The 14,578-nt window shown below is 38.4% G+C and overlaps 1 protein-coding gene across 4 annotated transcripts in view; it reads left to right on the forward strand.

Annotated features, from left to right (window-relative positions):
- The window catches only part of Osbpl3 (oxysterol binding protein like 3), a 190,416-nt gene that overhangs the window by 119,433 nt on the left and 56,405 nt on the right, over positions 1–14,578 (forward strand). For 2 of the 4 annotated variants that reach the window (XM_069996070.1, XM_069996072.1), the window contains 2 exons: positions 4,121–4,251; positions 7,785–7,892. In XM_069996070.1, the coding sequence (XP_069852171.1) occupies positions 4,121–4,251; positions 7,785–7,892 (239 nt within the window). The remainder of the gene's footprint in view (positions 1–4,120; positions 4,252–7,784; positions 7,893–14,578) is intronic. The other 2 variants (XM_069996073.1, XM_069996074.1) reach the window with 1 other exon arrangement.

Raw genomic sequence — 14,578 nt, forward strand, 5'->3', positions numbered from 1 at the left:
ATGTAAATTGGAATTCTGTTTCAACATGCCAAGCAGTTGATTTCACATAACTTGCCAGTAAATCAGTCGCACCATTTAGGACAATTACCTAATCTGTACAAAGTGATTTGGGCAGAATATTAGTTAGAAAAGATCAAATCATGCTAGGTATTTTTAAAAACATTAGTATTTTAAAGATAATTCACTCAAAACTTGGTTTGTATTTAAGCAAAAAAAGGAAAGGAAAGAAAGCTGAGTTCTACTGTGTGTTAAGTGATATGATAGTATATTTTCTCATTGTTTCCTTAAGGTGATGCTGACCGGTGGGCATTTTCCACACATACAGGGTAGAAGTGAGGATTTGTCCAAAATCTAAATCCCAACTAAGTAGTGTACATAGGATTCAGGGTTCTTGTCTGCCTTACTACCGACATTCTTTCCCTTATATCACACTACCTCTTCAAGGCTGGTGCCCATAACATCGATAACTATGTTCCTTATGGTCCTTCCTAGTGCTAGAAAAATGCTAAAGAAGAAATGTGTGAAGCAGAAAGGAGCTCAGATCTATTAAGAGTAGAATTATCCTTCATTAGCAGCTTCCCTATCCAAATATATCAGATATTATAGCCTCAGCAGCTTAATGCAATTAAGGACTAGCATAGAAGATTTCTTATAGTCAAAACTCAACCTTGTCCCACTCTCTTAAAGCCAAGAGGTCTAAGAAATACTTAAGGATTATCTGAGAGAGGGATATGAATAAATAGAGATCCCATAACTGTCCTCCAATATTTGACTTTCTTTTTTTTTTTTTTTTTTTTGTCAGTCGTGGGCCTTGAACTCTGGGCCTGAGCGCTGTCTCTCAGCTCTTCAGATCAAGGCTAGCGCTCTACTACTTGAGCTGCAGTGCCACTTCCCGTTTTCTGGTGGTTTATTAGAGATAAGAGTTTCACGGACTTTCCTGCTCAGGCTGGCTTTGAATCTCGATCCTCAGATCTCAGCCTCCTGAGTAGCTAGGATTACAGGCGTGAGCTGCTGGCGCCCAGCCAGTATTTGACTTTCTTATGTGAGAGGAACTAGTCCTATTTGACAGTGGGGAGAGACTGAGGCAAATGTTGTCTTAGCAACAGGAAGGACTTTAAAGAGCATGGGCTGAAAGGCCACTTAGCCAGGATGTTGGGGCTCACAAATAGTTGGTCATGCTTGGGGTGGGCGGCTTGGGTGATCTTTCAGGTTTTTAGGCTTTCTAGGTGGCTTTATTATCAGATACCCATGGATGCAACAGTGTGTTTAAATCTTTTGCCTAAATAAACTTAGAATGAAGTTAGAAATAGGAAGACACTCCTGTTGCAGAATATCCTTGACATTTGGGATCTACAGTTTCTATAACCGTGGTCTCCATGATTGGCCTCAAGGGTCTGGGTGTGACTAATGTCCTCCATCCTCAGAGTAGTTAAATCTAAGAACATTACTGCTTGGGGATCTAGTCTTCTAAATCCCATGTTAAATGATTGTGGATGAATTTTAAACCTTACAATGATAGATAATGACTACATGAGTTTCTTTTTGCTTAATTTTTTTCCCTGCTTATTTTCACACCACAGCCTTAACAATACATTCTGAACCAAACATTGCACATTCTGCCAAATGAAACCTTTGAATAGGAATCGCCTAGTTGAGTTGAAAGCCTTGCTTAACAGCAGGGCAAAAGAAAGCCAGTGGAATTGATTTGGGAAAGTGGCAGCCAGCTGAGTACTATGTTAATTTCATTTGGAAGAATAAACATGTCAGTGAGGAGGCTGTTCCCCTGGGACCTACTGCAATGGTCATGTGAATCCCATGGGGTGAGGGAGGTGATTAATGGGGTATGAAATGCAGTGAGCTCCCAGCAGGGCTCATCACCCTCCTCCTGAGGCTGCTCTCCTGTGGCTCAGTATGCTCTGGTCAATCCCTCATTCATAGAATCAAGCATTGTTCCAGCAACAAGCTAAAGCATCCTGCCAGAGCTGCTGCTCCTATTTCAAGGGATCACAGTCATCCACTGTCATCCTTGTGTATCTCTTTCAGGATCATCTCCATTTTTGCCATCATAACATTTAATACTGATTACATGCTGTGCACTGAGTTCAGAGCTTTACTTGAATTATTTTATGTAATTCTTTTAACAATCTATTAAGTAAATGCTATTGGTTTCTATTGGTATCCCCATTTAGGGGCACATTATTTACTTATCCAAGATCATGGAGTAAATAAACAATGGAACCCTCTCTTCTGATGATGGAAGAATATCATAGTGTGTGTTTGTGTGTGAGAGGGTGACAGAGACAGAGTCCAAGACCAAGAGTCAGAGACAGAGCACGCACAAATTGCTTCTTTGTATTAGGACCTTGAAAAGATTCTCTAAGTCTGTCACTAAATGCCACAGACTCAAACAAGTTCAGTGGCAACATATAGAGTTCTTGCTGTTAAGTGAAGGGAGTAAGTCAATAATGCGTATTTAGTTTCTGGGTTACTAAATAGGCCACTCTTGGATAACAATACCTCTGAAAATGCAAGCCTGTGGGAATTCAGTAATATGGCAGGTGATTTGAGAAGCAGTGTATCTCAGTTTCTTCCTTCTTCCTGCCCTTCTATCATAAAATATAATGGAAGAGATTAGAAAGATATTATTCAGATGTGCTAACCTTGCTTAGTACTATAGCACATGACATTCTCTCATCCCCAGGAAGTGACTTGTGCATTATGTAATCCAAAACCTGTTAGGGTTTTTTCCCCCCATATATATTAATGGTTTTTAAATTCAGTTTAGGAATTTGAGTGCCTGATATTGCTAAGTTCTCTCTGTACCTGAATGTTACCTGAATGTTCTCAGACAGTGAGTGGAATAGCTGAATGCTGAGATCAAAGGTGGGATTCTTGTCGTGTAGCCAGAGGGACCAACAAGGAAGAAGGATAGGAAACACCTTAGTTTGGAACAATTTGAAACTTACTGAAAAGTTGCCTTTTTAATATTGTGTCACACTTATACTCTTTCTTTATACATTCTTTATAAGTATACTTTTATAACATATACTCATTCTTTATATACTCTATAAGCATACTTTTGTATGATTCATGGTTCATTCTTCATGGTTTTATACTTTAGGTTATATTTCCTGCAAATAGGAATGTTCTGTATGAGACCCAAAGTAGTTATCAAATTCAAGACATTTAGCATTGAACCAATACTGTTATCTATTCAAATGCTCATATTCATAGTCAAATGTCATCAAATTCTGAAGAATGCCTTTGAAGACCATTTCCCTTTGAGAACAGGTTCTGGCCTGGGGTTCGTTTATACACTGCATTTCATCATCCTGTCTCCTTAGCCTCCTTTAGTTGGGAACAGTTCTTTAGCTTTTTTTTCTTCCTTATAAAACTGGGATTTTGATAAATATAGGCCAGTTGTTTCCTTCTGATCAAATTCAGATTTTACCCGTGGCTGGCAAGTCAACAAAGAAAATGTCATGTCTTTTCCAATGTATTATACCCAGAGGCACACAGAGTCCACTGTCACTTGTCATTAATTTTGATCACCTGGTTAAGGTTCTGTGTTGTTTTTCTGCTGTATTGTTACCAATTTCCTCCTGAAAAAAAAGGCATTGTTATCCATTATCCATTCTTATCCATTTCCAGTCTTTGAGGGTACAGACACTAACTGTTGATTATTTTGAATCCATAAGTCCGAAAAATATAAAACATTATAGTGGGCAAGGCCTTAGGATTGGCAATGTGTGTGAGTTTTAGTACACTTTATTTTTTAAGCACTTTTAGGCCCTGACCAAAATTGCACATAAAGTATAGGATCCCACAAAACCCCCTAGACCCCACACTGTCAACATCCTATACCAATGTAGTTCATGTTACAGTTTTTTTAAGCACTTACATAGACATGCCATTATTATCCAGAGCATGTATTTTGTACTAATCTCGAAATTTTTTATACAAAATAGGATTTGCTAAAATCTTCTTCAATTTTCTTTGTTATTATAAAAGAGATGTAAAGAGGGGTTCTAAATTCTTTTTGTAAGCAGTAGAATTTTCTGTGTTGTTTTTAATTATGCCTCTTTTTACATTTTTTCTTGTAATGATTGTATCTTTATAGTTTACTTCGCCTTAAGGTCAGCTTTTAATAGCATATCAACGGAGAGAGAAAGACTGAAACAGCTGATGGAGCAGGACGCCTCCTCCTCCCCTTCTGCTCAGGTCATTGGTCTGAAGCACACACTGTCATCTGTGAGTTACGTGTCCATGTCACAAGAATGCCTGCCAATGTATGTGGGCTTATGAATTGCTTACGTTTTCCAGCCCCATAATTGTGTTCAAAATTCATAACTTTCATGGTTGAGTTGAAAAAAATTAGGAGAAAACAAAACAACAAATGGTCCAAATTATGTCCTAACTTTTTATCAGAGACAACAAAGCTGTGAAAGAGCCTACCCAAATCTTAGTAGCTAATATTTTTAAAAATGATACATTCTTTAAGTTTGATTTCCTCCAATGTCTTAAATTTTTGGTCCTTATAAAACTTTGACTCTGTGTGTATCTTAATAGATGTTTTTTTGTAAATGCTTACAAAATCTGGGTGATTTTTGTGGACCTGAGACATCACAAACTTGGATCAATTTCATATGTGACGAGTGGCAGAGAGAAATTTCCAATTTATACTCTTCTGCAGAGCACTGACCCTATACTCTACTCTTTTCTTTCTTTCTTTTTTTTTTTTTTTTTTGGTCGGTGTGGGACTTGAACTCTGGGTCTGAGCACTGTCCTCAGATCTTCAGATCAAGGCTAACGCTCTACCACTTGAACCACAGTGCTACTTCCGGCTTTTTTATTTTTTGCTTATGTGGTGCTGAGGAATCGAACCCAGAGCCTCATGCATGCAAGGCAAGCACTCTACCACTGAGCCACCTTCCCAGCCCATACTCTGCTCTTTCAAAGACACAAAAGTTGTTTTATTTTATTACAACTAGTACAAAAAATGTTAGCTTTTTGTCCTACCATGAGTACCAAGAATGAGTCACACAAGTGTCAGTTAATCATTGGGCCATAACAACAGATAAATCAGTGATAAATCAGTGTCCCAGCCTCAAGTGTAAGCCATTCATTCTGCTACTTCTAAACCTGTTTGTTCTCCAAAGCAGATAGGCTCACTCTGTGGATGTGCTCTGTCCTAGTCTTATTTGAATAGCTGGAATTGTCTAGCAATTAACCATTTATCTATCAAGAAACTAGAGAACTTTCAAATTAGCATACTTATTACTTTTTGCTTGTACTTTGGGATTCCTACTTTAAAAAGAGAAAGAACTGAATGCCAGTAGTCACACTGGTAATTCTAGCTACATAGGAGGCTGAGATCTGAGGATCTTGATTCAAGGCTGGTCTAGGTAGAGAAGTCCCTGAAACCCTTATCGCTAACTAATTACAAAAAAAACCTAGATGTAGACCTGTGGCTCAAGTGGTAGAACAGAGAAAAAAGCCCAAGGACAGCACCTAGACCCTGAGTTCAAGACCCAGGACCAGTGCACACATGTATACAGAGAGAGAGAGAGAGAGAGAAACTATTATGTTGCTTATATTTTTTTCTTCTTCTTTTCTTCCTCCCTTCTTTTTTAGTAATCCTAAGATTTGAATCAGGGCCTCACACTTGCCATGCAGATGCTCTACCATTTGAGTCACGTATAGCCTGGTAATGTTGCCTTAAGGTTAGAGAGAGAAACACATCCTTTTGAATTACAGTGAACAGCCAACTGAATACTGAGTTACTACTTTGGCCTGACTGAAACAAAGTAGTTGTTTTTTTTTTTAATTTTGAGTTTATTTCTTAGTGGTGTAAGGCATTTCTTATTGCTCTCATTAAGATGGCTTTTAATACATTTGGAAGATACCTCTAAAGGGCCCCTAGTTCCTTTTCCTTCCCACTCCCTCCTCTCATGGAGATTATCTGGCCTCATCTTGTTGATCTGCTTGTGTGGCAGTGAGCCCTATTTGGCTTTGGCATTCTGGGCCACAGAATGAAGTCACCCTCATAGTGATGAAGGTAGTGATCAGGACTTGAGAAACTTAAATAGAATAGTCCTTTCCTTTTTTGCTTGGATTCAGGTCTATCCAAGACTCGTTTTTTTTTACAGATAAAAATTGCAAAATAATCTCATCTATCAGAATGATTATCCTAGGGCTGTATGTGAAGTCTTGGTATGTTCTTACTTGTACATGTTGTCCACAAAAGAAAGAGAAGCTACTAAAATAGCACAATCTTCAGGTTAGAAGATTCTAGTCACCCAAAGAGACTGTTATACATGGTTGCATAACCCTAACCTTAGTTCTTATTCATTGTTTCTTAAATGATCCTTGAGGATTTTTTTAGGGAGGGAAGGAGGGAACTGATTTTGGGGCTTGAACTCAGGGCCTAGGCACTGTCCCTGAGCTTTTTTAGCTCAAAGGTTGTGCTCTACCACTTGAGCCACAGTACTACTTCTGGCTTTTTGAGAGTAGTTTTATTGGAGATAAGAGTTCCATAGTTTCCTGCCAGAGCTGGCTTTGAACCACGATCCTCAGATTTCAGCTCCTGGGTAGCTAGGATTATAGGCATGAGCCACCAGCACCCACCAAGGATTTTTTAAATAATGCATAGCTTCTGTTGAAACTACATAGTAAAACTAGATCCTTATTGGAGAGCCAGGCCATGGATTAAGCAGTACCATGTTCTTCTAGGCTCTCACCAGGTAGGCACTGCAGATCCTGATGGATAGGAAAGGCTCTGAGCTTCTTGGAAGAGAGTCAGGAAGACAGATGGAGAAGGATCTGTGTACAAGCACCCTGAGAGCTGATTAGGGAGTTGTAATCAGAGAATTCTATTCCCTTTCAAAGACAAACCATTTGGAAAAGAGAAGGTTATAAAGTACATAGGACTATTATCAAAGAGGAAACACATCCTTTACTTTTGACCAGTTTCTCACTGGTGAGAGTGAGATGACAGATGGGACCTGCTCAGGGGAAAATAAAAGAGTTCTGGGAGTGTGGGGGGGAAGTATGTCCATTAGGGCCAAGGCCCTTAAGCCTTTATGCAGGTAAGTGAGATTTGTTTCATTCCTAAAGAATAAATGCAATAACTAATACCTGTATTAGAAGAGTGAAATTATCTTTTCACAAAATCTGACTTCACAGAGCTCTTCATACTCAGTTCAACTGGTGTGATAATGAAATCATATTGAAATATGTTCAGTCATAAGGTGGAGGCAGCATCTTTTCAAAGATGAAAGAAAGCTTGGAATCTTGAGGGAGGGGAAGTTGGCAAAGAGACCAAAGATGGTTGGGCACCTGGAATTGATTCTGGGAGGACCCTGGAGATCTTTCATAAAAACTTGTGGTGGGGCTGGAGGTATAGCTCAGGTTTTAGAGCACCAGCTGAAAAAATAAGTTGAATGATCACACGGCCCTGAGTTTAAGAACCAATACCTCCAAAATAAACATAAGTAAAAGCTGGCAGTATTTACAACTTCCTCCTTTCACCCTGTATTAACCCTCCTTCCATCTCTGGAGATAAGATTTAGCAAAGGAGTATCATTTCCAGACTTTGCCATTTGTGATCTCCGCAGCCTCCTGGAGAGGAGCGGGAAAAGCCCAAAAGAGTCCTCAGGTGTGTCACTCAGAGTTCCATCACTTGCTATAGATCACCTCTGCTGAGCCCCCCCCCCCCCCGCTGTGCTTTCCTGAACTTTTCACATATTAACAAAGCCACGCTATTTTTTTTTAACATGTTTCAGGCACTAGCACAAAACACAGATCTTAAAGAACGCTTACGCAGAATCCATGCTGAATCTCTGCTCCTCGACCCGCCCGCTGTTCCCAAGTTGGGTGACAATCTGGCAGAGGTGGGTAGGTTTCTTCGCTGCTAACCATCTCTACGATTGCTACTCCCCCATGTGACACCCTCTGTCCAATTGCATGGGCTCCCTGCTTCATCAGCTGAAGTGGCATTTGCCTCTCCTCCACCTCCTCTGGGAACAGCTGTGGCTGGGAGCTGTGGACAGGGCCCTCAGGGTCCAGAGGCTTTCCTGCTACTGCTATTGTACATTTGTAAACTTCTTCCCCTGGCCCCTTGAAATCTTTTTTATTTATTTATCTTATTTCACTTCTGAGTATCACTCTACTCATTATGTATTACTGGAGTAATAGACAAGCATTTCCTCTGATTATCCCTGATAAAACCTACATTTCTGTGACCTGCAATATCCAAGTCCTTGCCATCTTCCCTTTCTCACCTGGTAAAAATAATGCTATATTCTCCTTGTGCCTATTCTCTTCCTGTCTTCATCTGACTTTTCTTTTCAGAACACAACTTCGCGTGAGAAAGGGGAACATTGTATTGAAATCTCTTGGTCAGTAAAAAGTCTTTCTGCAAGACTTGGGATGTAGCCAGTTTCCAGTGGCTTATACCTGTAATCCTAGCTACTCAGGAAGCTGAGATCTGAGAATCGCAGTTCAAAGCCAGCATTGGCAGCAAAGTCCCTGAAATACTTATCTCCAATTAACTACCAAAAAGCCAGACATGGAGGTGTGGCTCAGTGGTAGAGTGACAGCCTTGAGTAAAAAAGCTAAGAGATAGTGTCTAGGCCCTGAGGTCAAGCCCCCAGTATTAGCACTAAACCAGAAAAAAAAAAAAAGAAAAAGAAGGAAAGACAATGAAGGTAAAAACTGTTTTTAGCTATCACATGTATATACCTACCTCCGATTTGCTAAAATTTTCATTAACAAATTATTAGGCTGGGTAGATAAGGGAGATAATAAAGGGAATGTGTATACCCATAATTTTTTAAATGATTAATCATAATTCTTTTCCTGTCCTCAAAGCAAATGAAACCTGAGACTGAGCTCCTTCACTGCTTGGGTTGCTCCTGGATTGGGTGATGAGGAGAGCTGAGGCTGATGCCAGTTGGGACACAGACACTCTGGGCCGGTGTCTGCCCCATTAGCAGCACAGGCTGTGCCATATGAGTCAAGCCATCTCACCCGACTGGGGGCAGAGCCTGTCTCTGTTCTGAAGGCAAGATTGTGGCTAAGGAATTTCTCAACACACACATATTCCCCAACAGAGCATCCCTAAACCATCACTTGGGATTGAGCATCTATACACTAGTCGTTGTCTTTTAAGCCTTGGCCAAGACATGTGCTCCCTAGGAGCCCCTGTGTTAAATCTGTACATTTGCTAAAGCTAAGCTTAGTCAGAGCTGTGCCAGGCTATTGCTGGTGGTCATCTGTTGTACATCACCATAGAATTCTCCAGTTTTATGCTCATTCCAGAAAGTACTTTACCTTTTACATTGTATTATCATATAAATTACATTTATATATTCTGTGATTTGTTAAATATTCTTCATGTATGCCTTTTATTTGTACTCACTCAGCATGTATACTAAAGGGCTAGTTGTGTTTTGAGAAGGAAGCTATGACCCCCAAGTTTTGAAAAGTACATTTATTATTTATTTTTAAATTTTGGTACTGGAGCTTGAACTCAGAGTTAGTACTGTCCCTTATCCTTTTTTTTTTTTTTTTTTGGTTGAAAGCTAATGCTCTATTATAGTTCTGTTTCCAGCTTTTTGGTGATTAATTGGAGATAAAACTCTCTTTCACTTGCCTGCTTGGGCTGGCTTCAAACTAGGATCCTCAGATCTCAACCTCCAGAGTGGCCACTGGTACTTGGCTTTGAAAAGTGCATATTTTTAAACTGATCTCAAAAATACTGCCCCAAAGCTGGTATATTATTGTTGAGGGATGGCAGCTATATCCCTCTAGCTCCACTTTCCAGAACAGCCTTTCTGAGTCTGAATCAGTGGTGTAATCATCTCATTCATTTCCTCTTTCAGAATTTTTCTGTTTCCCATGGTTCATCCTTTTTTATTCACTGAATGACTCAGTCAAACTTCCCAGCAATGGAAAACCCATTGTTACCTTCAGGAAATAACTGGAATAGATGGAAAGGCCACCCAGACTGAAAACTTGACAGCAGATTACCTCTTAAAGGAATCAGTCAGACACTCCAAATTCTTCAAGGAAATGACAACCTCCAATATAGCCCAAGGACTCTGGTTTTAGAATCCTCCAGCATCCTTGCTTACTTTCTATTATCTTGTAGTTATACTACTGAATCATCTCTGGTGTTGTGCTGGATACTTAAACTCTAAAATCCATTCCTATCAGAAATTACTCCCAGAGTTTATCAAATCCCTTTTACTTTATATTTCTGAATCAAACGTTTAATATGAAGTTATCTTTTCTTAAGATTATTTTATGTTATCATAGATTCCAAATGAAAGGCCAAATACTTTTTAATACAGATAACATCTTTCTGCATTTTGTCTATTAAAGAAACTGAAAAAGCAAGAAAATTAAAAATCTGAAAGTGAATATGCGAGCTTTATTATTTTAGCTTGTGTGCTTTTGCCTTTCCAGCAGTTCTAGGAGATAGATACCTCACAAATTCTGAACCTTGACTCTATGAAGTAAGTGGTAGGGATTTCATGGAAATCCCAGAGGAAACTAAACCTTAGAGAGGCTAAAAATTGGACACACAGACACACAGCTTATAAGAGACAAGCCAGGGATTTAAATCTGCATGTAATGAGACCAGAGCATATGTTTGCTCAGTAGTGTCATACCATTATATAGTGAAGAAAGGTATTCTAAGCCAGAAAACATTCTTAAAAAAACTCCCACAGTTGGGGCTGGGAAGGAAGCTTAGTGGTTGAGTGCTGGGTTCGATTCCTCAGTACCACATACACAGAAGAAAAAAAAAGCCAGAAGTGGGTCTGTGGCTCAGATGGTAGAGTGCTAGCCTTGAGCAAAAGAAGCTCAGGGACAGTGCCCAGGCCCTGAATTCAAGCCCCAGGAGCAAAAACAAAAACAGAAACCATATTCCCACAGTTAATTAAAATAAGGTAGTGAGTGATGTGGTAAAAATGGCGATGGTCACTTCAGGTATTTCCTTTATGTACAAAAGAAATGGCTTGGTACCAGTGGTTCATGTCTGTAATCGTAGCTACTCAGGAAGCTGAGAAGTGAAGATCAAGATTTGAAGCCAGGCCAGGAAAGTCTAAGAGACTTTCAGCTCTGATGAACCAGCAAAAAGCCAGAAGTGGGGGTGTGGCTCATGTAGTACAGCACCAGCTTGGAGCAGAAAAAGCTAAGCAAGAATATGAAGCTGAATTAAACTCTCAGTATCAGTACCAAGAAAAAAAAAACAAATGAACAAATATCTTGATAAGGCATCACAAAAACCAACGAGAAAGAGATGAATTATTAAATAAAGTACATCAGTGCAGCTCAAAGCAATTTGGAAAGAAGTTGAATTATTTCCATTGCATGATAAAATGAATCCCCAACCAATTCAAGTTAAATATAAAAATTTTAATGGGAAAAATAGTGATTTGAATATTTATCAAACTGCTGGAGCAGAGAAGAGTTCCTAAATTGAAGAGTAATAAAAACATGGCAAAAGAAATGTCAAATAGATTTGGCATATGTCAAAAACAAAAAAAGGCACATACTAACGTCAGAAAGATGATTTTAATATGTAAGCAGTGAACAAATAGTACCAAGTAAATGAAGAACTCAACACAAATGGAAAAATGATGTAATTCTCTCTCTACACACACACATACACACACACACACAAAATAATTGTAGGGTTTTTTTTTTTTTAGTTTTAGTTTTCAACTCAGTCATAAATTGTATAACTGCTAGGTATGAATCGGTGCTAGGCTATGTTCTGAAATTTTCATTATTGGATGATTTCATTATTGGGTGAATATAAAGTGTACATCCACAAACTTGGACAGTAAATAGACTGCATACCTGTTTACATACCTAGGACATATGGCTGTAGTTTTTAAATATGTTTTTTGGTTTTGTTAGCCTCAGCCTTTACAGTGCTTCAATCCTCAATATCTCTCTTCCTAATCTTGTTCTACTGCAAGGCCTTTAGTGGTAACAAGCATGAAATTCCTTCTTCTGGAATTCCTCCTGGAAGACCACTTCAGGTAGGTTAGCTGATTGACAGCTAACTGGCTTTTTTGTATATCCAGCAGGAGCATAATCTAAAATAGTAATAAAAAATTGTGATCTGGTAAAGACACAGCCCACCAGCACAGTCATATCATTATCAAGAATTATAAACCCCATGTAATCACACGTGCTGTCCTTTTATAGGACTTGGGTACAGTGAGTTTTGTTACACCAACATCATCACAAACACCAGTCATGCTTTACTCTGCATTGTCATGACATGATATTACTTTATGAGACCCTTTTACAGATGGCTCCTGATTGTGCTTGCAAATTCACAATCACCTGATTGTAGTTGCAAATTCACAGGAAGGGACAAAGAAGTATGGGGATGTGGGTGCCATATGCCACTTATCCTCGCTCTCCCTATATTAAGACTATATTTAATAATATTCAGCCTAATGAAAATGAAAACAATTACATTAGAACATTTTTCCATAGTATTTATATATTTCTATAGTATTTATTGCTCTTAATAAAACATAGTACTTTTTACATATTATTCAAATTAAAAATAAAATGAATACGTAGATTACTACTTCACACATACACACACATATATATATAATTCTGCTTGTAGAAAATGATCCTAAAGAACAACGAAATAGAAGCAAAGACATATTTACAAAGATTCCATCTTTGCAAACCTGTAAGCACCCTTAATTTTCAATATTACATACATACAATTAGATATTTACTGATTCATCTACATTGTCTCAGAGAGTTTGTAACAATCTGGAAAATTGCTTACAATACATTAGGTGTATGCAACAGAAAATATACAGATTATATGTAGTTTGGTCCTAATTTTTCTAAATAAAAAGGTGCACAAACATTTAATACACACACACATCAATAGGTTAGTAAGGGCCTTCCTTACCAAGCTGATGGAATTTTAAGTGATATTCTATTTACATTTTCTGTATTTTCTATTTTGAATTCATATGACTTTTTGTTCAGAACATGTTAATATTGAAAAGTTTTGATGCAATGTGGAAAAGTTCATAAAATTACATATAAATAGTATTAGTATAATAAAATTACATATTAAAATAAAGTCAAAACTAGATGAATAAAAATATTGGGAAAAAGTGAACTTGTTCAAAATCCGCTAAACAAATGTATGAAATTATCACCATGAAACCCTTGTTAATATACCCTTATACAAAAATAAGTAAAAAAAGAAGATTAGAGCCAGGTATGGTGTTACATAACTATAACCAGCACTCTAGAAGCAAGACAGAAAGACTACAAGCTTAAGGGAAGCCTGGGCTTCATTGTGGGACCCTGTCCCAAAGACAAAATAAGATAAAAAAAAAAAAAAGTGGGAGAAAAATGTATTATCAGTTTTGGTAGTGTGAATTTTTTCCTTCCTTTTTCCATGTTTAACTTTTTGTAAAGTAAACTAGATAGGCAATTACGCCTAAGTTACAAAGCATGAGGGGAAATTGTTGAATGGGATTGTTAATATTTTAATTACTTTTTTATTTATGTCATACTGAGGAATCAAACCCAGGACCACCTGCATAGAGGCAAACACTTTACCATGAAGCCATAGTCCCAACCTGACTGTTAATATTTTAACATATGAGATTTTAAGTTGTCTAGAAATTGTAGCCAAGTGGTGGTTTGCCTGTAAAAGGGGGAGGATCCCTAAAACAAAATAAAAAATCTGAAATGCTTTAAAAATCCCAAACCTTGGGCTGGGAAGGTGGCTCAGTGGTAGAGTGCTTGCCTTGCATGCCTGAGGCCCTGGGTTCGATTCCTTACCACCACATAAGCAAAAAGAAAAAAAGCCAGAAGTGGCGCTGTGGCTCAAGTGGTAGAGTGCTAGCCTTAAACTGAAGAGCTGAGGGACAGCGCCCAGGCCCAGAGTTCAGGCCCCACGACTGGACCCCCCCACAAAAAAAACAAAATCCCAAACCTTTTTAGTATCAATATGATGCCATCGTGGAAAATTCCACAATTGACTTAATGTGACAGATCACACTCAAAACACAAGTACACTAACAATACCATAGAAAAGTAGCTTCAGGCTGTGTAAGACGTATATGAATGTTTAGATTAGTGTTCCATATCCAGGATACCTTATCTTATATACATGCAAATATTTCAAAAGTCCAAAATGTGGTGCCAGGCATTTCAGATAACTAATCCTCAAGATGTATTATTTTTAGTGTTGACCAACCAGGAAATTCCTACAGATTCATCAGGCCAGGAAGAAGAACAGACAGAGCAGGAATGTGCAGTAATGAATTAATGAACAGCACTAGTAAATAGAGTATTATTTTCTCCCATGGTGAGGCTCAGAGGAGACGGAAGATTCCATTGCTTTAAAGGAGTTCTGCTAATCACCAAGTGTCCTCAAACTCTTTTCAGAGGCGGGAGACCATTCCTTTAAGATGACAGCTGTAATACTTCTTAGATTCTACAATGATCTCTTTATTAGGAACAAGAAAAAGATGACTTTTCAGAAGACTTCATGGATGTTAAAACA

Source organism: Dipodomys merriami, unplaced genomic scaffold, assembly GCF_024711535.1.
Source record: "Dipodomys merriami isolate MVZ:Mamm:240054 unplaced genomic scaffold, mDipMer1.0.p SCAF_5, whole genome shotgun sequence".
NCBI classification, from domain to species: domain Eukaryota; kingdom Metazoa; phylum Chordata; class Mammalia; order Rodentia; family Heteromyidae; genus Dipodomys; species Dipodomys merriami.